The sequence below is a fragment of the Calidris pugnax genome, unplaced genomic scaffold (genome assembly GCF_001431845.1).
Source record: "Calidris pugnax isolate Ruff unplaced genomic scaffold, ASM143184v1 scaffold109, whole genome shotgun sequence".
In the NCBI taxonomy this organism is placed as follows: Eukaryota; Metazoa; Chordata; class Aves; order Charadriiformes; family Scolopacidae; genus Calidris; species Calidris pugnax.
In genome coordinates, this window is record NW_015090844.1 from 93,698 (window position 1) to 118,405 (window position 24,708).

At 40.9% G+C, this 24,708-nt stretch overlaps 1 protein-coding gene across 2 annotated transcripts in view; it reads left to right on the forward strand.

Moving 5' to 3' along the window:
* Window positions 1-24,708, forward strand: part of APBA1 (amyloid beta (A4) precursor protein-binding, family A, member 1) — a 93,836-nt gene that overhangs the window by 33,557 nt on the left and 35,571 nt on the right. For both annotated transcript variants that reach the window (XM_014942654.1, XM_014942653.1), the window contains one exon: window positions 16,350-17,554. In XM_014942654.1, the coding sequence (XP_014798140.1) occupies window positions 16,403-17,554 (1,152 nt within the window). In that variant the 5' untranslated portion in view covers window positions 16,350-16,402. Of the gene's footprint in view, window positions 1-16,349; window positions 17,555-24,708 lie in introns of those variants that run through there.

Here is a 24,708-nt window from a genome sequence, read left to right on the forward strand (position 1 = left end):
AAAAAAAAAATCCCCACCCCCTCTTGGGAGGAAACCGGGGGAACGTAATGTGCTCGCAGGTGGTCCCTTGGTACCATCCCCAGAGTGCTCAGGTCTGCAGGTGTTGTTCTGGACATGGACTTCTCCTGTCCCTGCTGCCTGGCTAAGCTCTCGAAGAAGGGACGCATCTTTCCCCACATGTGTACATGCGTGGGAAGAATTGCCTGGCATATGACCAAAATAATAATTTGGGGGGTGGGGGTGTGGGTGGGTAAGGAGGAACAGAAATAGTTTGTTTTCACTATTTCTTTAATACTGTTATTTTGAGGAGTTAAAATTCCTCTGGGCAAAACTGGCAGCAAAGGGTTGGAGCCACAGCTGCATTTTCTAAAATGCAGGAACGTTGTCTGAGGTGAGGAAAACCTGGGCAGTGATGCTACAGAGCCCGACGTCATTGAAGGCGACCCCTGTGGGACCTACATGCGGGGATGGGCTTTAGCTGCGCTCGCCATGGCTGAGAGCCGAGGGAGCCGTCGCATTGTCACTGCTCGGCAGTCTTCGGCTGCTGTGGTTTATGGTCACTCAGATGCTGTTGTTCCCTGTGTGGTCCCAGCCAACGCCCTCATGCTTGTTTTCCTCTCGTGTTTTCCGGTGGCTTAGTTCTTTGCAGTCAGCGTGGATTATCGGTCTTCAGTTTGGTGACTCTACGGTTGACTCTGCTTTGTTGTGCCTTGAGTTGGATTGGTGGGTTTGCTGGTTTATTTATTTAATTAATTATTTGGTAATCTTCAGGTTGGAGGAGCCCTTTAAAATGTTTGGCTGCATGATGTTACTCCTGTAAGCTGAAAAATAAATCTGTATTTTGGCTTCTCAATGTGTTTGGTTACCTGGACTGTGACTTTTATTGTTACTCCCAAACCATGTGGAATTAAATATCATAGTACAAAGAACTAATTGCTTTTCCTTTGAACCTTCAGGGAGGGAAGGGCTTTTCTGTGTTCTTTTTTATAATGTAACAGGTTTTTTGTCAGTCAAGTGATTTCTTGCTGTTAGGTTAGATTTATCTATTTTTTATTTTCTGTCAACTTTGCTAGAGCATAAGATGTATCCTGCTTTGCACATATAATGCAATGCTTACGTTTGTTCTGAAGCGCTTGGAATTCCATACGGAGTTGGGAATCTTGCTTTGCTGCTGTTATTTAGGTCCATTTCCATACTTGATAAAATAATTGAGGTCATAGTTTATCTGCACAGTTTTCTGTTGCTGACCTTTTCCTAGCTCTCAGTGTTTCTATTTATGTTTACACACTGTCCCCTTGAGAAAATAATCAGCGTAATATGTGCTAATTTGTGTTCTCCTCAATGACTTTGCACACCAATGTAAGTGATGCAGAATGTTTGCTGCTTGCTTCCACACTGTCTGATTCAAATACTTGGTATTTGTTTTATATACCCTGGTATCATCCCTGGAGGTTCAAAAACCAGTTCAGTTTGAGCTATGCAAGGAAAAGCGATTTTTACCCTTTGGGTTTTTTGTAACCTGCTTTTGAGGTTTTGAATGCTGGCCTCCTTTTTAGAGCTTGGTGGGGGTGTGGCTGCTTCTGTAGTATTTCTCATGTTTGTGGCTATGAGTAGCTTACAGTTAAAATATGCTGGATTTGCAAAGACATGCCCGGAGAGCAGCACGGCAGGTCATCATGAGATTCCCTTCTGTGTGAGTGCTAGAGGTTTTGTGATGTTGGAGTTTATCCCTCTGTTGCATCTTTGTTCCATGAAATACTTAGTTGGAAAGTTTGTTGGGAAACCTGAATAGTATGTTCCACTTCGGAGGAAGTGCTTTCAAGGAATCAGGACTTGACATCATCTGATCCATTCCCACCCTCTGATCCATAGCGTCCTGCAACTTTTCCTGTATGTGTTGGAATGGCTGGCTCATTGGATTGAAATAACTTTCTAATGTCAAATGGCTTGACCAATGCCTTCCAAACGCCTGTTATACACTTACTGTCTTCTAGTTCGTACATTTGCCTTCCAGCCTCATCTGAAATTTGCACGTGTTTGCTTTGATTAATGCAGATTGGACCCGCTGCTTATCTCCACTTTGGGGCTGATAATCTCTTACAGTGTGTGAAGTGGTTGGTGTATAGATATTTCAGCCAAATTTCATACTGAGCTTTGCAATAGCTGAATGTTAGTAAGTCAAAGAGTAAAAATTTTAGTTCTATATGGGGCATCTTATTTTCTTTCTTACTGGAGATGATTCTGAAAATACAACTCAGAAGGGAACAGTCACATAAGTTTTGGAATTTAGTTTTTCTTTTGATAAGTATAATTCTACAAACAAATTACTTCAGAAATTTCTATATTTCCAAAGGCCATTCCTACATATTAGCAGAAATTAAAGGCAAATCTTGGCTAGTCTGAATACAGATTAATACTTCGCTCCTTCTTTTCCTGAAAGAGGTATACACATTTAACAATCCCTCTTGTGATGCAGCTAGCTATAAAAAAATATGTTTCCAGTGGATGGGAAAGCCAGTCTGTAGGCTTGAAAGGAGGACTGTGGTCAGGGATAGAGATACAGAACCTGCATCTTCCACACTGAGCTTAGTTTTAGCTCATTTTTTGTAGAATCATAGAATGATTTGGGTTGAAAGGGACCCTTAAGGATCATCTAGTTCAACCCCCCATATTGTCACAAGGATCATATGACCTGGGGACTTGACCTGGGGACATTGTTACCTTGCTTATACTGCTGGATGACACACTACTGTAATCTTGGCTGACAAAAAGTGAGGTCTGCTTAGTTCAAAGCAGCTATCCAGGTGTATTTCTTGGCTTAAAACCACACCCAGAAGAGAAAAAGGATTCAAACACTGCTTTAAAAAAGACATGCATCTTTGTCAAATCTTAAGTAATATTGAAAGAAAACACTTTCATTAGCCCTGATCTGCTTCATGGACAAGTCTTTTCTACTTGTGCCTTTTCTGTTTGCTTGGGGTTTTTTTCTTAAATGTTTGTTCTTCTTAGTAGTTACTTGGGATAACTGGTGTGGCAAAGTCTTTTGCTATTAAGCATTCATCTAGTGGTGGATGTTTTTCATCTGGAAAGGTGCAGCCTGTTTTTAGATAGCCTGTTAGGTTATATTGGTAGGCTCTGAAGTTAAATTTCTGACTGTCTTCATGCAAGATGTACCACAATAATAAGAAGAAGTACAAAAGTTGAAACTCACAGAAAAACGTTTTTGAACATGGTATGTGTTTCAAAATCCATTGATGTCCAACGGTGATTGTTAAGCCAGAAGAACTCTGGCAGGTAGAAGAAGAAAGTGTTTCGAGGAGTTTTGAGCAGCAAAGTTTCAACTCATGGCAAAGCATCATAAACTGTTTCAATTTCTACACAACAAGCCATGCTCCTTCATTCTGCCTAAAGCTCTGTGTGTGAGAGAGTGTCAGGACAAATGGTGCAGTTGGTTCAGAGATGAATTTTGTCTGTTGGACATTACTGCATTTCCTTAGTTTTATGGTGCCTTGAAGCAGTTTAATTCCAGTGGTTCAGAGGTAAATTTACTTACAGAAGTGCCGTGTTGAGAGGTGTTAGATTGGACCCTTTTGACAAATTACAATGCCTTATTAAGGCTTGCAGGTGTTTTTCTGAGAATTTCCCCAAGGCTGCTCTGAAGGCCATAATTTTGTGCTTGTACAAGTGAAAGTCATTAGACTGTGCTGCAGCTTCATCTCGCCGGCACCGTTAGTCATTTTAGGGGAGTAGTGTGAGTACGCTTAGGAACCTGTAAACAAACTAGTGTGTAGACAGAATTGCTCTAGAATTACAAGGTGAATTTTTTTTGACCGGTAATATGTAGGAGGTCAGGCAAGGTTGTCTACTGGTCCACTTGGTCCAAAAAAAAATAAATCTGTGTGCATGCATGCAGACTAGTACTTACCTTTCAGGAATGACAGCACAAGAGAATTAAGTCAGGAAGATGTTTTGTTCTTCAAGTAGCAAAAAGTGCGTTCTTTACCATAACTAAAGTGTTACATCTGTAGAACTAGTACACTGTACTCTTGTAGCCTGTGTGTTTGTGTGGCAAGGTTTTGGTAGCAGGAAGGCTATAGGGTTGGCTTCTGTGAGAAGCTGCTAGAAGCTTCCTTTGTGTACAGTAGAGCCAATGCCAGCCAGCTCCAAGACAGACGCGCCACTAGCGAAGGCCAAAGCCATCACTGATGGTGGGAATGCCTCTGTGACAACAGAGGGGAAAAAAACTGCTGTGCAATAACAGGCAGAAGAGAGGAGTGAGAATATGTGAGAGAAACAACTCTGTGGACACCAAGATCAGTGAAGAAGGGAGGTGAGGAGGTGCTCCAGGCCGGAGCAGAGATTCCCCTGCAGCCCATGGTGAAGACCAAGGTGAGGCAGGCTTATTTCCCTGCAGCCCATGGAGGTCAACAGTGGAGCAGATACCCACCTGCAGCCTGTGGAGGACCCTGTGCTGGAGCAGGTGAATGCCCAAAAGAAGCTGTGATCCCGTGGGAAGCCCATGGTGACACAGGCTCCTGGCAATACCTGTGGACCCATGGAAAGAGGAGCCCACACAGGAGCAGGTTTGTTGGCAGGACCTGTAGCCCCATGGGGGACCCATGCTGGAGCAATGTTCCTGAAGGACTGCACCCTGTGGAAGGGACCCACACTGGGGCAGTTTGTGAAGAACCTCAGCCCTCAGAAGAACCTCAGAAGTTCATGGAGGACTGTCTCCCGTGAGAGAGAGCCCATGCTGGAGCAGGAGAAAAGTCCTCCCTCTGAGGAGGAAAGGTTGTCAGAAACAATGTGTGATGAACTGACCACAACCACCATTCCCTGTCCCTCTGCGCCGCTTCGAGGGGGAGGAGGCAGAGAAACAGTGAAGTTGGGCCTGGGAAAAAGGGAGAGGTGCAGGGAACATGTTTTAAGATTTGGATTTATTTCTTATTACCCTACTCTGATTTGATGGCAGTTTGTGAAGAACCTCAGCCCTCAGAAGAACCTCAGAAGTTCATGGAGGACTGTCTCCCGTGAGAGAGAGCCCATGCTGGAGCAGGAGAAAAGTCCTCCCTCTGAGGAGGAAAGGTTGTCAGAAACAATGTGTGATGAACTGACCACAACCACCATTCCCTGTCCCTCTGCGCCGCTTCGAGGGGGAGGAGGCAGAGAAACAGTGAAGTTGGGCCTGGGAAAAAGGGAGAGGTGCAGGGAACATGTTTTAAGATTTGGATTTATTTCTTATTACCCTACTCTGATTTGATAATCAGGTCTCTTTCCTCCAGGTAGCTTTCCAGCCACACTTCCCCGAGCCTGTAGCGCTGCATGGGGTTATTGTGGCCCAAGTGCAGAACCTGGCACTTGCCCTTGTTGAAACTCATGCCATTGATATTGGCCCAGTGATCCAGTCTATCTAGGTCCCTCTGTAGGGCTTCCCTATCCTCCTGGGAGTCAACACCCCTGCTTAACCCTGAGGTTCTAATTGACAAGCGGCTGAATATGAGCCAGCCGTGTGCCCAGGTGGCCAAGAAAGCCAACGGTATTCTGGCTTGTATTAGAAATAGTGTGACCAGCAGAAGTAGGGAGGTGATTGTGCCCCTGTACTCGGCACTGGTGAGGCCACACCTCGAGTATTGTGTCCAGTTCTGGGCACCTCAATACAAGAGAGATATCGAGGTGCTGGATCGAGTGCAGAAGAGGGCAATGAAACTAGTGAAGGGCCTGGAAGACAAATGATATGAAGAGCGGCTGAAGGAGCTGGGACTGTTTAGTATGAGGAAGAGGAGGCTGAGGGGAGACCTCATCACCTCTACAACTACTTGAAAGGACACTGTAGAGAGGTTGGTGCTGGTCTCTTCTCACAGGTAATTAACGACAGAACAAGAGGGAATGGCTTCAAGCTCCAACAGGGTAGGTTTAGACTGAACATTAGGAAGGAATTTTTCACAGAAAGAGTGGTCGGGCATTGGAATAGGCTGCCCAGGGAGGTGGTTGAGTCACCGTCCCTGGATGTTTAAGGGTGTTTAAGGGTGTTTAAGGGACGTTTAGATGGGGTACTGAGGGATATGGTGTAGGGGAGGACTTTGTAGAGTAGGGTAGATGGTTGGACTCGATGATCCCAAGGGTCTCTTCCAACCTGAATAATTCTATGATTCTATGATAATAATAAATGAAACTAATTTCCCCAAGTTGGGGTCTGTTTTACCCGTGATGATAGTTGCTGCGTGATCTCTCCCTGTCTTTATTTTGACCCATGAGCATTTTTTTCTGTTTTCTCTCCCCTTTCTGGCTGAGGAGGGCAGTGATAGAGCAGCTTTGGTGGGCACCTGGTCTCCAGCCAGGGTCAACCCACCACACTCTGGTGCACAAAAGAAGGATCTCTTTATAGCATTTTCAAATGTGGTTACATGAAAGTTACAGTCTTTTGGTTAGAAAACATTGCATGTGTGCAAAGATACTGGAGCTGTTGCTCACTTAATTCCAGTCTTAAAATAACACTCATTCAGAAGTCTGTTTTTAACTGAATTAGGTTAATGTGATTCTTTTAAATTTTTCAGTGCCACTGGATAAAGCTTAGCCAATTTCTAATGATCCCAGACAGTGAAAGTCACAATATATTCAGGAGTAAAAAATAGAATTTCTAAGTACCCTTTAAATAAATTTCCATCACCAATTTTCCATCTTTTTTTTTTTTCTCAAGACTTGTTATTTTTCTTTATAGCTTAAATATTTTTTGTTATGATTGCTAATGTATTTTTTAAAATATTTTTTTAAAGGTGAAAAATGCCAGGACACATGCAAAGAAAATGAAAGCAAAACAGGACCATGGATTTAATAATAAGGAAGTGTCATTGACTCTCATGTCTTACTTATTTTTGCAAGACTGAAGAGTCCAAACAGTAATGTGAGGAGTAAAGAAAAATTTAATTTAAACAATCAAAACATATATCACTGGCAAGGTTTTAAAACTGAATGTCAGATCTTCAGCTAGATTACGTGCAACTACTTGAATGAGAGATAATTGTGGAAGGCACTATTATGAAGCAATTCTTGCCTTGCTAATATACCTTGTGTCTTGTGTGTGGTATTCCCCTTCTTTCCTGTGTCACTCCACCTTCCCTTTTTGCCTTACATTCTTCTGTCACCTGGTCCTCTGTTTTTCCCTAAGCTCATATTTACTCTTCTAAACAGGGACATTACATGAACAAATGAGGAATTTGTTGGTAATATCAATTCTGATGTTTTAGCTGCATCAAGTTATCTTAGTAATGCATATCTATATTGGTCATAAGGGAAGAATTCTTCCCTGTAAGGCTCATGCAAAACCAGAACAGGTTGCCCGGAGAGATGGTGGAATCACCCATCTACAGAGGGTTTCAAGGTTTGGCCAGACAAAGCTGTGACCAACATGGTCTGATACTGACACTAGTTCCACTTGAGGAGCTGGTTGTTCTGGGTGATCTCCAGTTGTCACTTCCAATCAACATTTTTCTGACTCTGTGAGTTTGTAGGAACCATCTGAGTGTGCAGGCAGGTACCAGAATATACTGCTTTCTCAAATATTTCATCCGTATCCATAATGGTTTTATCTTTCCCTTTTATTGTTTTCCCTTTTCCACTGCTGAAAAAACATGTGACAGAAAATATCCCCATGTGATTAAAAGACTGAACGTAAGTTAGAAATTACAATTGATATTATCAAGCAAATGTTTTGTGGAACTGCTCTGGGGCTGTCCCTGAGTTAGCTGCAGCCTGAGTGGATCTGTGGGACAAAACATTTGGTACCAAGGACTTAGTGTACAGCCTTAACCACATGTGAGTGGTCTCATATCATGATAGCTCTGGACTGGCCCTGTACCTGAATGCTCACTAGGAGATTGAACAAATTAAGTGCACTCCTGGATCTCTGTTCTGCCAACTGATTGTTGTTTGAAAGATATCTCCAAACCTGCTCTGCAGTCTGCACTGAAGTGCAGCATGTGGGGACTCACCAGAAGTTGCCCTTCAAAAGTGTGCTTTGGATCCAAACTAAAACACGAATCTAGACCCGCTCTGAGAAACTGGCTCTGACAAGTGTGGATGACAATCTATTCACTGTCGCAAGCTGCAGATTCTTTTTGTGCTCCTCCTCTTCTTTCCCATCCCCTTCTTCTCCCTTTCCTTTTTTCCAGACTACTTTTCTGTTAGAATTGGTAAGAGTCAGAAGTTCAGAGACTTTCAGAGAAGCCAAATCCCAAGTCATAGGCCTGAAAAACCAAACAAGGTTTTCCTGGAACTGACTGGCATTTTTTTAATCGTATGCCTGCTCTAATCACATTTATGAAATATTACTTCAGTATGTAGTGACTCACTTCTAGTTACAGAGCTTGGATGTTGTGTGTTTGAGCTCATGATCTGGATGAGTAACTGTCTGCAGAAACTGGCATGTTTGAAAGTCTTTAAACTTGACTGTGCTAAATTCCTACTGTTGACCACCTGCTTTGGTGTGTAAAAATTGTTCTATTCAGGTAACTGATTTAACATCTTTATAAGGGTGTGGCAAAAGAAACTCTCAGACTCTTAGTTTTCAATAGCTATTATAATAATGCCAGAGTCTCAGAAGACAGTAAAGAAGTTTATGTTGTGCTAATATTTTGAAAGTAAAGTGAATGACTGGATAATTGCAGCATGGCAGCTTAACATCAGTCCTGTGTTGGATAACGGAGTGGATGTTGTGGACTGACAGACGTTGAAAATTGCAGGTCTTTCTGAATGGTTTATGCTGCAGTTCAAGCAAGCAAGAGCTTAGGGGTTCATAATGGTTCGTGCTTTTTATGAGGTTGGATTTACTCATCACCATGGGTTTTTACAACTTTTATAGAGCCAAAAGCTTTCCTTGTCCAGAGACGTCGGTGTGACTTAATACCAACAGTAGCCATCTGCCAGAGTGATTTGAAACACAGTGTCAAATTCTGTAGTAAAGTGGCAACCTTAACATAATCCTATAGCAACCTACAGGCCTGCGAGAAATAAAAAATTCTTTATTACTTTCGTTGCTTTTTAAATCCAATTCCATATTTCAAATTAATCCAATGGATTCCTACTCTCATTTTATGGCATATTTCTGTGAAAGAGATCACATACTCAGTACTTTCTGTTCTGAATTTAAGAAATTAAAAACAAAATGATGCTGTAGTATAGCAAAGAAAAGGGAAATTAGTATGTACATGCCTATAAGGTCACTTACACCAAGGTCAAATATTTGAAGAAAGGTCCAAACCATTCCTTTGACTGATGGACAGCAGAGACCAGACCAGCATGGTTTTTAATTTGAATAGAACATCATTAGAGAATAGGACCTTAAATATCACACTTAAGCTTGGATGTCAGAAAAGACGTTCTATTGTAGGAGGGATGTACCTTCCTTGGAAAGGAGTAAAAAGATAAAGCAGAATAACTTTATATACCATTCCCTGGCATTGCAGAATCCCTCATTCTGTAGGCTTCACGGAACATTTAAGACTTATTTTCTTCTTATAAACACACTAAAGCAAAATAATTAGGGCTTCCATTTCCTGCAGACAAAGGGTCATGACTGTCTTTGAAATACATTACCTTAGCAATAACTTCTGAGAATAAGTGAGAGGAACCATTGACTCTCAAACTGTCTGCAAGGAAAAAAGGAGAAAAATTTAATAGAAGAATACCTAAATATTTTAATTACTTCATGTATTGAAATGTTTCAGAATTGTATTCAATATTTCAGAACTGTTCTTCCTGTAAGTTTATCTATGTAGAATGGATTTTACCTTACAACTGCCCTTTTTAGTTGCTGCTTTTCTCTGCTATAATTCCACTACTTGGATGTGTTAATAATATAAAAAAGATTCTATAAGGCTAATAATGCATAATAAAAATATTTTAAATACAATATACTCTTCTACTAGAATCTAAGTATTGCTATATTAAAAGAGAAGACAAAGTAACCTACTTTTACAGAATTGTGGGCCATCTGAAGGTTTTATTTAAGACAGTTCTGTTTGGCAGGGAGACAAAGCACTGTAGGGGGCAGGGAGGAACAAATAATTTAAAAAAAGAAGACAACTGCCACCCTACATGTGCCACCCTACAAGTAGGTCTACATGTGTTTATAAAATCTTTTATTTACGTTCTGGTTTGCATATGACTGCATCTTTAAATGTTGTTACACTATATCCTTTTTCCCCATTGTCTGTATATATTATTTGACTGGGACTTGTTTGTGGGGACATTCTAGCTGTAGGTATTGTATGGGGGTGTGGGAAGTGTGTTTGGGTGGCTCCCCTCAATTTTCTTTGTTTTCTTCTGAACTCTCTCCAGTGTAATTGTGTCCTGGTAAGTTAGTTTTCTCAGTGGGTAGAGAGTGGCAAGTGTATGGAAAGCTTTGTGGTTTTGACAGAATGCATCTGGTTTTGATTTTCATGACCTGGCAGTGGTGTGTGATCTGGTTAACTTGATTAGTACCAACAGTTTTATTTTTTTTTCCTTAACCTGATGGGACCCCCTGTGGTTATAGCCAGGCAGCACTCCCGTCTCCCTCACTCAGACTATTTTCTGAGCAAAATGCCATTTGAGAGACAGATCTGAGGACCCTGAGCTGCGTGCAGTGCAATTACTAATACTCTTCAAGTTCCATTCTGAGCTGCAGATGTGGAGAAATGCCAGCCTTCATTAGGGTTTAATTATGTCTGGGGAACAGATTTCATGTGTAAGTTGCCTTGGAGCAGCTAGTTCAACTAACTGAAATGTGCTTGTGCTGAAAAGTAGGTCTCAGTCAAAGTCTTCCTCAGAGAATAGAGAGTGATGTTGGTGTACTCCCTGTTTGAATAGCTAACCCTTCTCTCATCAGCTCTGGGGAGCAGCACAAGCTGTCTCTTGCTTCCTGAAAGAGATGCAGAAATTGTTAATGTTTCAGGCTAGAAGAAACTTTGCTGTTGCAGAGCCTGGAACAGGCAGATGGGTCTGATGAGGCCAGTCAAATGGAGGTGGGCGCTGGTCTAGCCAGACTGGCCACTTGCAATCTGGTGTATGGTGCCCGGTGGTGCATCTACTCTGACAAGTGGCCGCGGCATTTGGTGATGAAACTAATGTTTTTAACTTGCTTAAAATATTAGTGTGATACAATGATTCCGCAGGCACAATGCAGAAAATTACGTGTGCAGAGCAATGTTGTGCATACAGCTTTTCTGCTTCGCAATTGCAATATTATGAATGTTCACAATTGCTCAGTCTAATCACTGTGAACCAATGTGTGTGTATGTGTACCTGTGGTGGGGTGCTAATGTAACTTTCTAGGTGCTGCTTTCACTGACTGGAAAAAACCATACACTTCACAGCTTTTTTTGTTTAAAGCTGTTTTGGATGAGATTTCTTAGCATATGGCAGCAGAAGCAACCAGGCTTCCCAAGTAGGTAATAGTTCAGAAAAGAGAGAGTCATCTAACACATCTAATACATCTAACAGGAGAGGTAGGGCATTTTCTCTAGCAGGATATTGCATACGCTATTAAATTCTTAGCCATTTTACACCATAAGGGCTCTTTTAAAAAATAAGAAAAGATTTTGAAGATGTGTCTCAAAGACATATGTTTGCTAAAAGACTATGTTGGTTTTTGGAAAGGTAGCTTGTGTTCATGTGTCTTGTTGAGACAACTGTACCTTTACAAGTGAAATATTGGTATATTGATGGAGGCTGGAAAAACAGATGCTTTGTGCAATTCCTCAGAGAATGTGCCGAGACAACTTGCACTCGGGATGGGATGCCTTTGCAAATTCATAGAATCATAGAATTGTCTAATCAGAGGTGTCTCTGCTTCTAGTTTGACTTGAATTTCTGGGTAAATATATTAAAAGAATAGCTATATTTTATGGAAGATGTGGGTAAATATGTCCAAAGATTTTTAGGGAAGACAAAACTATTTCTGCTTATGTGCTGAAATGGCATATTAACTTTTTGCTTGCAAACATTCTGCAAAGTAAAAGGAAACAGTTATGTTGCTTATAAATTAAAAGATTCATTAAAAAAACATACGTGTGTAAGTACAATGATATACAATGATACAGGCTGGGGCTGGTGTGGCCAAGGAGCAGCTCTGGGGCATAGCCAGGGCAGCAAGAAAAGGGGCAGCAATAGCTGCAGTGATATGAGCAGGACATAGCCCTGAGAGTCAGGAGAAGGCAGGGACTGTCCTCTCTGCTCAGTGCCTGTCAGACCCCACCTTGGTACTGCCTCCAGTTTGGGTCCCCAACCCAGGAATGACACTGACAAACTGGTGGGAGGTGAGGGGAGGCCACGGAGATGGTGGGGCTGGACCCTGTGCTCTTTGGTGGTGTTTTAAATATTTTTTTTTAATATAAAATAGCAGAGAAAAATCCTTAGACTTCGAGTTTTTTCTTTATGTTGTTTGAGAAATATGTGGAGTTGTTTAATTTTTCTTCTTTACAGGCTGGAAGGTACTTTAACCTTCAGCAAAGAGCTAGTTGCAGTAGTAATCAGCCTCTGATTTCTCTATTCTGGAGACAGATTCATCCATCAAGTCCTGAGTGCAAAGCTAAGAGTGCTTACAGAGCACTTTCCCGTATATGTTTGATTACTGGAGCACAGCTGCTGTTCTGGGTAATTAATGTGAGAGTATAATATCTTTCAGATGGGTGTTGTGTCTTTATTTCCAAGGTCAGATGACCTCTCTGGCTTATATTCTCTTCTGTCTGGCATTTTATGTAGGTATAGATTTTTGTTTGCTTGCTGGAAATAAAGTGCTTTTTGAAAATCTGGTGAGAAAAATCAGGCAGAGCTTGTATCTGCTTGAGGGAAATACTACTAAGAATAAAAAAACCATAGGTTTTAGTAGTCTTCCAGCTACCATGTATGAAAAGGGATTTAGTGCTTCTAACGCCCAGCCTTCATAGGTGGTTCTTTAAATTACTGTCCTAAAGACTGATTGTTAAACAGTCAAATAAATACACTTAGAAACTTACTTTTCATTGAAGATTATTGGGGCTTAGGTGACCTAAAGGCATTTATTCAGCTCTACAATTTTATAAGTGTACTTATCTTCTTTTCTGACAATTAAAATGTCTCTTTTTTAAATTTCAAAATACATTTGCAAATAATATTTTATTGTTTGCAAAATCAAAAAGTGAATTTAAATTGAAATTACTGGAGGAAGGAGAAACAGAGGAGGACCTTTTTCAGAAAAAAAACTTTAAGTAAAGCTTAAAGTTTCTTCCTCATCCTCTCAAAAGACACAACCTTGAAAATTTCAGGATATCAATATTTGAAATTAACATGAGATCATTCTTCAAATGAGGGCAATTTCACAAGTGGAACTTTGGAAATTTTCAATTTGCAAAAGGAAAATGTTGAGGCTCTCAGGTGCTTTTAGCAATATTGTGTATGGTTTGTAGTCTCTGTAATTCGTTTCTTGTAGCTAGAAATGTCAGCAATGCTGTTAGTCTGTAGTGTGCTATTATGTTGTGAGCCTGTATTAAGACTTCTAAAACAGGATCACATGTTTTCAAATATTATTAGAACTTCAGTTGCCATAAATATTGTGACATTTGATACCTTATTTGACCAGAGGTAAAAGTAGTCTTCATGCAGTTGAATTTTGCCTTCTTTTCTAACTTACAAAATTCAGTTAAAGTTGTAGCAGGGTACATGTGATAGACATCTCGGAAAGTTGGTGTCCTAGTTTCAGCTGGGATAGAGTTAATTTTCTTCCGAGTACCTGATGTGTTTGGGTTTTAGTATAAGAATAATGTTGATAACATATATTGCTTTAGTTGTTGATAAGTAATGCTTAAGTCAAGGATTTTTTTAGCTTCTCAGAGGAGCTGAAAGGGACCATAGACAGGACAAGCTGGCCAAAGGAATATTCCATACCATAGACATCGTGGTCAGTATATAAATGGGAGTTGGCTGGGGGACAGGAATCTGCAATTGCTGCTCAGGAAGGGCTGGGCATTCGATCTTAGGGTGGTGAGCAATTGCGTTGCATCACTCATTTTATATATTCATTTATTGTTATTGATATTCTTATCTTCTCTTCATTTGCTGTTCTAATAAACTCTTTATCTCAACCCACAAGGTTTTCTTTTTTTCCAGTTCTCCGCCCCTATCCCAGTAGGTGGGGGAGGGTGGGGTGCAGTGAGTGAACAGCTGCATGGTCCTGGTTGTTGGCTGAGGTTAAACCACAACAGTTCATCATCCTGTGTTTACCTGTAACTTCATTTCTTTCAACTAGTACTGCCCTTTTTCTGTGGGTGACCTATGATGCATAGGTGCGAGTCAGGGACTACTTTGAATGCACCAGATTTAAGGCAGATTTTTGAACAGTACTCCATTTTAGCCTAATTCTGTCTATGAGCAAAGTATGTTGTATGCTGTGGGGAGGAGAACATTTGCTTTGTTAGTACATACCCCCCTGGATTTTGCTGATTATTTCCTGATTTCTTGAAAGTCTTCGCTGGAAAAGACCTTACTATGTCACTTAAGGCTTCTTACTAACATATCTTCTTTATCTAGAAAAAAACAGAGGTTTTTTGTAGTTATTTCTAAAAAGGATTAGTTTGTATGGACCATCTTACTCTGTTCAAGTAATGTGATTTATTAGCTATTATTCTACAATCACATTTTTAGGTACTATATGATATACAATACATTTTTCTCCCATGTGATGAGGATTGGGAAGGCAAACCTTAGAGGTTAAACACGGCATGCTAGGTATGCTAAAGTTATGTGTAGGCTGTTCCTGAAAATTAAAAGATCTGTCTGGAACAAGGTATTTTGTTTCTTTTTTTTTTTTTTTAAAGACTCTACAAGGAGGAGTGTTTGCTCTGCTGCAGGCTGCACCCACTAGATTTCCCATACCCAGCCTTGCCAGCCTGTCAAATTTTCTAATGGAGGGCAACTGAAATTACTATTGCTTTCGCTTCACAGGAGGTTATTCCCAAAGCTCTTTTGCACAGAGCTCATTTACTCAGCAAAGTATCACCTGAGCCTCCCTGCCTGAATTCAGTACATTTAGTTCAAGTTCTGTTTTACATTCATGTTAATTTTTTGATTGGTAATTGACACATGCTTTTATAGATCCTTCAAGTTAAAAGTACCTTTTCTTTTAATATCTTTTAATTTTTATTTTCTAATTTTTAGATTGTAGTAATTTTTTCTTTATTTTTTTGTAATTTATATATAAAAGTTTATTATTTATTTATTTTATGATTTTATATTTTAGTATTTGTTGGTAAGTTACAGGCTAGAGCTGTATTTTATTTATTGATATGTGGTTTGACTTAAGGACCAAAAAGGACATAAAATGTCCTTTTTATGTCACTACATTTTAAAAATAGGGCAAGGTTCAAAATAACTGAAGCTGTTACATAAAAATGAAGCTTTCTGAGCTAGATAGGCCTGCTTGCTCTATGAAAGTTGTAGAAGCTAATCTGTATTCTTAGGTGGATTTCCTGTTTCTATGGCGTGCATATTTATAATTACTGGCAAACCTCTCTAGTAATTATATCATCTTTTGAGATTGTTACTCAATGTCAGCAAGGCTAAGATGCTTCATGAGTCTCAATGTGATCGTGATTATGAATACTAGTAAGGTCTTCTCCATGTTTTAGGAAAGATGTTTGGTTCAGAAGCTATCAAGTGATTATAGATACATTCCACAAAGGTAAATATGTTGTATCTAGCCGTCATGTCCTTCTCTAGGGAGAAGGAGCAGGTGCTTGAGATTCCCTAAGTGCATTTTTATTCCTAATGATTTTTTTAAAGTGCATAGGGTGACTAGCTCGTACTGAAGTAGTGTAGTATGCATAGCTGTCATGTATCTGAGCCATTGCAAACTCTTGTGACGGGACTCAATCTGTCATTTTACATTGCAGCATCCTTCCTTTGCGCTGTGTTAGCTGTAGGGAGAGTGGTGGAGCAGAGGTGGAATGTTCCTGTTATATCTCTGCCATGGTTGAGCCCCAGGCAAGAGTTAGCTTTTCTAACATGTGCCTGCCAATGTCATCGAAATGTCACAGCAGTCCCTAGAAGCATCTCCAAGGAGTTGTTTGGAATTATTCTTCCACAAAGAATTTGTCCATAGAATTGGGAAGTGTGGTCCTCAAGGGGGTTGTTGGTTGCTGCTATTGGAGATCGTTTGCATGGAAGGTCATACTGATGTGCTGGCTGTTGTCTGACTTGGGAGCATTGTCTAACTTGGGAGCTGTTGAAGTCAAATGTGTGTCTGCTGGGGAAGGAAGGGTGCCTTTTGTTGCTTCTGTTTATTGACTCCACTGTTTTTTTTAAGAGTAATGTCAGAAGGTTTTTTTATTTCTTTCCAGCTGTGATAGACAAAATGTCAATAGAATAAGTGACCTACCCACCAGAACTTGCCATGAACCATTTGGTTGGACCGCCTGAGGGGGAGGTAAGTGAAGAGCCAGCAGCTGGAGCACTGAACGAGTCAGTGGAGGCTGACCTGGAGCACCCAGAGGTGGAAGAGGAGCAGCGGTATGCAACTCGTTACCCAAGGCACACAAACAACAGCCAAGGGGGCCTGTCTGGGCAGGAGGAGGAAGGGATGTTAGCTCGGTCAGCCAGCACGGAGAGTGGTTTCCACAATCACACGGATACTGCAGAAGGGGATGTGATAGCCACAGTGGAGGACAGCTACGACACAGAGAGGGTTCAGGAAAACGAGGATGAGAGTGCATATGCGGTGCAGTACAGGCCTGAGTCTGAGGAGTACACAGAGAATGCTGAGGCTGAGCATGGCGAGGCCATTCGTAATCGAACATTGCCCAATCACTTACATTTCCATTCCATCGAACATGAGGAAGCCATGAATGCAGCCTACTCGGGTTATGTCTACACACATCGTCTCTTCCACCGAGGAGAGGATGAACAGTATGCTGAGCCTTATGCTGACTATGGACTGCAGGAGCATGTGTATGAGGAGATAGGGGATACACCAGACCTTGATGTTAGGGAGGGGATCCAACAGTATGAGCGGGAAAGGGAGGAAGCTGACAATTACCGCAAGGAGGCACTTGGTGCTCGCCTTCACCATTATGATGAACGGTCTGATGGAGAGTCTGACAGCCCTGAGAAGGAGGCAGAGTTTGCACCCTACCCAAGAATGGATAGTTATGAACAAGAGGAGGACATTGATCAGATCGTAGCAGAGGTGAAGCAGAGCATGAGCTCCCAGAGCTTAGACAAGGCAGCTGAAGACATGCCAGAGGCGGAGCAGAGTTTGGAGCATGGCCATCCTCTTGCTGGTAGCGGGCATGAAGGTAACGGCCAGCTCCCAGCTGGTTCTCGAGTTATATCCAGCTCAGGAGAATCCGTACAGAGGTACAGCAAGGAAAAGAGAGATGCAATTTCACTGGCCATCAAGGATATTAAAGAGGCTATTGAGGAAGTGAAGACAAGGACCATCCGTTCTCCTTATACCCCTGATGAACCTAAGGAGCCTATCTGGGTGATGAGGCAGGACATCAGTCCAACCAGGGACTCTGACGACCAGAGGCCACTAGATGGAGATGTGAGTATACAAAGCTTTCAGCTCTTGGGATATGCATGTCTCTTTCCTTTAATTATGACATACATGGCAGTGAAGGAGGGTGCATGTTTTTCTTGTTCTGTGACTCATCCTTCAGTAGTGTATGTAGTGCTTTTTCTATTTTAAGTGTATTCTCTAGAGGACATGTAAGATGTAAGCATGTGCATTATCAGTGCTCGCTTCATTCTTTATGAAGCACTGCTGATTCCAGTTATACAATACAACAATTTGTCACGTGAAGCTCTTTACTTGTTTTTTGCTGAAACAAATGCTATTACATTTTTATGGCCAAGGGATATTTTAGAATGGCTACTGAACACTTTGTGTTCTATTATCTGTCCTTGTGTGTTTCTGTTAATTCTAGGTTTCTAAGTTTCGTTTTCTCTCACATAACAATCCTAACAGTTCCATCACAAATCTGTTAATAATCTTTATGGTATTATCATAGATCAGATTCATGTTCCAGAATAGTTGCAGGTTGTTTGTGATTGTGCAGACTCTATAAATGTGTTATGAACCTCAGTATGTTACATTATCATTGTAAAGTTTAATCACTCTCCAGCAACCTAAGTGTTGAAGGCCATTGTTCAGATTTACAGCATCAGCATTTCTAAAATTCTGTACTTTTGGCATGAGGCTTAAGTTGGATCAGAATCAGTTCACAGTCCATGGTTCCAGCTGCCTGTATGGTAATCTTTACTTGAAATTTTATGGGTTTTCTGCATTTCTAATGAACTCATAAACAACTGTTAACTGCATTAAATTTATGCCTGATGTGAAAAGAGCTGGTAAGCAAAATTTACTGGCCAAAAATAGCCTATCGTATGGACCCATGCTATTACTCAAGGATAACTGCACTGCAAACATCTGCTCCATCCTCTTTATTGCTGTGGAATGTTTTTTGTGACCTTTGTTTTTTTGGAAGAACACTGAAAGATAGAGCATTTTGTCTGTTGTCTGATGTTTTACACTGAATTACTGTAACCTTCTAAGAAAGCATCAGAACTTTCCAAAACACTTCAGCCTCTGCAAAGGGAATTCAGAAAAAAAGATCACATGCCGTGTAGAGCTCTGACAGGCTTCTGATTTTTTTTATCTACCTTCAAAATGATGAAGGCTAGTATTGTACAAATGGGGTGGGATTTTTGGAGCATGGTGTTCTAGTTGCTGAAAAAACATGCAAACTGATTGAAACATGTAGCTTCCATATTTTATTTTTCCTTGGCAACTGTGGAGACACAGTGGTGAGTATGTTTGGGTCGGGTTTTTGTTTCTTCATGGTTTCATTGAAATTTCTTTTTAAAAAAAACCCTATATTCCAAAAATTACGAATAATTTTTAAATTATGTGTATTATGGAGTTGATTAGCAGTCATGTGGAGGGCTAAATCAATCTTCCCAGATTATTCAATATGGGAGAACAATTATTTTCAACTTCTTTAAAGATTTCCAAAAGCTGCAATGATTTCTCTCCCCATTTTCAAACAGATCACATTACTCTCTTGCTGTACATTTTGTTCACCATATTGTCTGTGTTTGTAAATGCTGTCTTTTTCTGGGAGGATCACAGAACTTCCTGTTGCTTCCTGATTGTCTGATTGTAGCACCCAGTACCATGAAGTTGGGGATCCTGAGAGCACTGAGTCCTTCTAAAGGTGCTCCAGCTACTCTCTAAAATCTTGCTGCATCTCACAGAATTTAACTTTTCTGAGGTATGCTGGTAGGACTCAGCCTGGTATGTTCACATAGTTAAAAAACCAGGTGTTTCCGTTGGTCTCTGTATCTACATTAGGTATTGAATTACACAGGTGTGCCCTTTTTGCACCAAAAGTTAATGTCTCATTCGATGTTTTTCATTGTCTGTCAGATTTTCAGTACTGGCTGTAATCAAAACAGTCATGTATAAAGACAGTTAGTACAGCTCAGTGCAAAGATAAATGGTGGTTGTAGATCTGCAGACAGTCTGTGTTGTTGGAAAGAGGAAGTAAATTAAGCAAATAGTTTAGAAGATCTGTAGCAGATTGAGGAGAATACATGTTGTAGAAGAAAGAACTTGGGACTTGGTGGGAATTTTGCTTTTCACTGAAGATGAGGTATGTAGTTGCTTTACTGGATTCTTTGATTCAGATGCCAACTCATGAACAGTCTGAACAGCCTGCTTTCTTTAACAAAGCATTCCTAGAATTGCTTAGCAGTAAGTTGGGCAAAATTAGGTTGTCTTGACTAAGTGACCGTGAGTGATTAATTATAATAAAAATATAGTTAAAGCTCATTCATCTAAATGTAGATTTTTCTTCTGTCTCCCTTGAGAAAGAAATAGGATCTCAGACAGGAGCTTTTCAGTGAAACCAGTATATGCCAGAGATGTTATTCAGTCTGATTTGTAACACTGGCCTTGAAATAAGAAAGAATTACCTAAGTAGAGTATTCTACCATCAGTCAGACACCCTTTTCTTCCCCCCAGAAGTGTCAAGTAGGTGCAGATAAGTGATGAAAATTGAGTATTTTTATTACCTTCAGTTAATTTGCAGGTCTACTTTGAAAATTTTCCCCCCATGGTTTTTTATCTTTTTTTTTTTTTTTTGCTTTTAGAGGTAAAAATTACATGGAAATATTTGTAATAATTTTGTGTTGTTAATCATGATACTGAAATGGCGAAGACTTCTTGAGATCCAAATAGCAAGTCACTTTTATTTAGCTAGGAGCTCTCCGTGAGAGAGCAATGAGAGCAATGGAGCCACAGAGTCAGAAGAATGATTTGCAGTTGAGTCTCATTAAATACGACAACGTCTTTTGCCTTTTTTCAGAAGAAAGTGGCTGTCGCTCTTCAGTGCTGAGCATTTGGATGATGTATTCACAGCAGAATGTTTGGTAGAAGGCAAGTTGGAAGTGTCCAGAGACTATTTTGAGAAGCTAAAAATCCAGAGGTGTTCAGCTGGCCTACAGCCGGGTATAGTTTGGGAAAGGAACGTTAGGAGAGACATGCAATGACTGTGACTGTAAGAAAGCTACAGATTTTTAAGACACCCTCTTATCAGGTTTATTAACAGTTTAATCTACCAGGAACTTCAGTCTTATTCCTCCTCAAAAGAAATGTTTAGTAGGTATATGAAAAAAGAAAATAGAATCATAGAATCGTCTAGGTTGGAAGGGACCTTAAAGATCATCTAGACCAACCATCAACCTAACTCTAAAAAAAAAAAAAAAGAAATAAGCAATAAAAAATAACTAAACCATATTCCTGAGGACCATGTCAACCCGTCTTTTGAACACCTCCAGGGATGATGTCTCAACCACTTCCCTGGGCAGGCTATTCCAATGCTGGATAACTCTTGCCATGAAGAAATTTTTCCTAATATCCAATCTAAACCTCCCCTGGCGCAACTTGAGGCCATTTGCCCTTGTCCTATCTCCTGTGACTTGGGAGAAGAGACTGAGCCCCACTTCTCTACACCCCGCCTTCAGGTAGTTATAGAGCGCGATAAGGTCTCTCCTCAGTCTCCTCTTCTCCAGACTGAACAACCCCAGCTCCCTCAGCCTCTCCTCATAAGACTTACTCTCCAGACCCCTCACCAGCTCCGTTGCCCTTTTCTGGACCTGCTCCAGCACCTCAATGTCTTTTTTGTGGGAAGGGGCCCAAAACTGGACACAGTACTCGAGGTGAGGCCTCACCAGTGCCCAGTACAGGAGGACGATCACCTCTCGGGCCCTACTCACTACACTGTTCCTGATACAGGCCAGGATGCTTTTGGCCTTCTTGGCCACCTGGGCACACTGCTGGCTCATGTTCAGCCGACAGTCGACCAACACCCCCAGGTCCTTTTCTGCCAGGCAGCTCTCCAGCCACTTTGCCCCCAGCCTGTAGCGCTGCATGAGGTTGGTGTGATCCAAGTGCAGGACCCGGCACTTGGCCTTATTGAAACTCATCCTGTTGGTCTTGGCCCATTGATCCAGCCTGTCCAGATCCTTTCTACCCTCCAGCAGGTCGACACTGCCACCCAGCCCATGTACAATTTTGCGGTAATAAACTCTGGTAGGTCTGGCAGGCAGGTAGCAGACTTCTGTGAATAAATAAATAATGTACCAAAGTACCTGCTTAATATTTAACAATGGAGAGTATTTGCTGTCGTGTGCATTGTGCACCCTGGTTTAGTGATGCATGCTTTCACTTGAATAGGAGACGTTCTGGACATCTAGTTTGTGGGGAAGATGTTGTATTTGTTTATTTGATACAAGCTGAAAAATTATCTCACTATCCTTTGAATAAATGCAGCAAGATTTTATTTTGAAGTTTGACACACATATGAGGTATGATAAATTGACATATATTTCCAAAATCATTTTATGAAAAACTTTTAAAACCAAAGCAGACCATCACTTGCATATGGCCTTGTGAGGTATCCTTTTCAAATACAGTAGCAGGTACAGCTGCACTTCAATAATGTGAGATCAGGAAAATGAACCATGATGGAAAAGACTGTGGAACTGCAGTTAGGTTGTGTTTTCTGAGTGTGAAATTAGAGAGAATCCATTCACGTGATACTGAATAATGTTCACAGCTGGACACCAGCATAGAGCTTATGTCTGAGAGTGGTGGAAGGGGACACTCTCTAGGAAAAGGCGTTCTTCTAGATGCACACAGTTGTCTCACTCGAAGTGAAGGGCCGTATCCCATTTAGGTAGCTCTTGCTGATGATTCTTCTTTGTCAGATTCTTCACCAGAAACCTGCTGTGAAAGTGCCTAACCAAGCACAGAAATAGTGATGTTTAAAGGTCTAAGTAGAAGACATCTCTAGTGCATGGATCTGGACTTAATGGTGAACACGTTAGAGAGGAAAAGGGAATAGTTTTGTGTAGTAGGTATTTTGGAATACAGTTAAATATTCTGGTGTATAAACTGTAAGGAAAGTCAAAAAAAAACAACTTAAAAATGTCATAGAGTTTTGAGAATAGCAGCGTGCTTAGGTGTGAAAGTACAGAGGCCTGCTGAGAAAAACACTGAAAGGCACAAAAGCTCAAGTAGGATTTTTTTGGCTGGGATTTAAAGAACGTTTCTGTCCTCTCATGTCTGGAGAAGAGAAGCAGGCTGCCTGCTTCACTGCTGCCATAATCAGGAGAAAATAGTGATTTGGAGGGAGAAATTCTCCATTTCAGAACTAAATACCACGACCTTTTTCTGAGGTCCATTCAATTATCTCTGGGGTTAGAGATCTGAAAGCCTAGTTTTGTTGACCTGTGGGCACAGTTCATGGCTACATTCCAGACTTCGGTTTTTGCAAATCCCTCCCATCAGTGTTCACAGACCCCGTTCCTCTGCAGACATTTGAAGTGGTGCAATGTTAGAATAAACCCTAATATAAAGTGAAACCAAATACATAGGTGATTTGGATTTGTGAAGTAAAAAATTCAGAGCTGAAGACAAGCCTTTCAGGTAGAGCAGAACTGAGCTACATTCTTTTGCTTCTCTGTTCTTTTTGGTCACGTATATTTTATTTCAACCTTTGATTTGTCAGTGCAGGATTTTCTCAATTCTGATAACTCCAGGAGTGAAGTGTTTTCATGGAGATGAATTTGCTTCACTTTTTCCACAGCAGGAGTAATGTATTATTAACAAGGCAATAGAGAAGTCAGTTATAAATAATTAAGAAGGTTTCAGTAATAGATGAACTAAGGGGGAAAAAAGGGAAAGAAAAGAAATTAAATAAAGATGAGTTTCATCCTATGAGATTCATAGGTTATTGTTTTCTTTTTCTGAACAGACCTTTTAAAACTGTTGGTGAGCACACACAGTACAGGTCATCTCTCTGCCATCTATGTAAGACCACAGTCCTAAAATTATACAGCAAAAAATTACCCCAGAACCGCCAAACCAAAAATAATTATTAAAAAAACAAACAAAAGCATTTTAATATCCAGGGCAGAGAGCTTTATGCTGATTCATCAGTCACGCAGAAGAAAGCTTAAATTTATCAATTAATCTGCCTGAAGACACTCTCCATATGAGTTATGGGCTTTTAAATTACAGTGTGTACTGGATAAATAGCCCCTTGAATATTTCTCTGGTTTGTTTTTTTTTTAATTATTGAAAGATGAAAGCAATTTCAAGTGATTTCCTTGTGCTGTTGAAAACTAGAACAGTAGTTGTCACACTTTTAACATCTTTTGAGAACGCAGGAGATATCCAGGCTAATTTTTTCAGACTGACACATGGGTCTGCATTTGTACTAGAAGTTCAAGTGAAAAGTACAGCTAAGGAAGTCCAGACTTCAGAAGCAGCCAGCACCGGACCAGCTTCCCAGAGCTGTGCTGTGCTGGCAGCCTGCTGTCCAGCGTGTGTGCTGCCGGACAGAGCCTGCTGCGTAGCCTCTGTGCGTGTGTGATCTGATGGGCACTCACAGTCCGTACAGCCCAACATTTTATTCAAAGAGGAGTTACCAGCTCACAACATGTGACTGTGGTACTGCGTGGCTGCTGCCACTGACTCATGTGGCCAAGAGGCTCTTAGAAATTGGCAAAGTAAAGGGCCATCTTGCCCAAACAGGCTGCATTACATTTATAGCTTGCTCACTCACACTTTTCTGTATCAGACTTTACAGACTTCTGTATAGTCTCTGGTATATTTTTATTTTGTGTTGGAGACTTAGTAATATAACAGTAGGAGGTCGGGGGGTTTCTTCCAAGAGTTTGACCGAGGCACACAGTTACTGCCTAGGTCAAAATTGCTATTATTATATCTTCAGTGAATTTTACTGAAGAATTACAACTCAATGGTGTTGTGCAGGGACTCATGGACAGTGTGTTTGTTTTTAAAAAGCTAGTTTATGCAGAGCTTTTGCATAGTGTACCATGCGTGGACAGACAGATCTCTCAAGTGGGATTGTCAATCATTGTCCAGATGGTGGCAAGTGGCAGGAGGCTGTGTTCTTGCAGGGCATCTTCAGCTGGATCAGAGGAGATTCCCCAGATTAAGATTCTCCAAACTGCATTTGTTCTCAGGTCTTAAATACAGCTGGTATGACCTCTCTAGCATGTGTGATCCATTGCTATAGTTTACCTTATGCTACATACAAAACACCTCCTATGTTAATTGTGTGCATTAGGGGGTTGTACGTGATGTTACCAGCATCTGCAGGAATA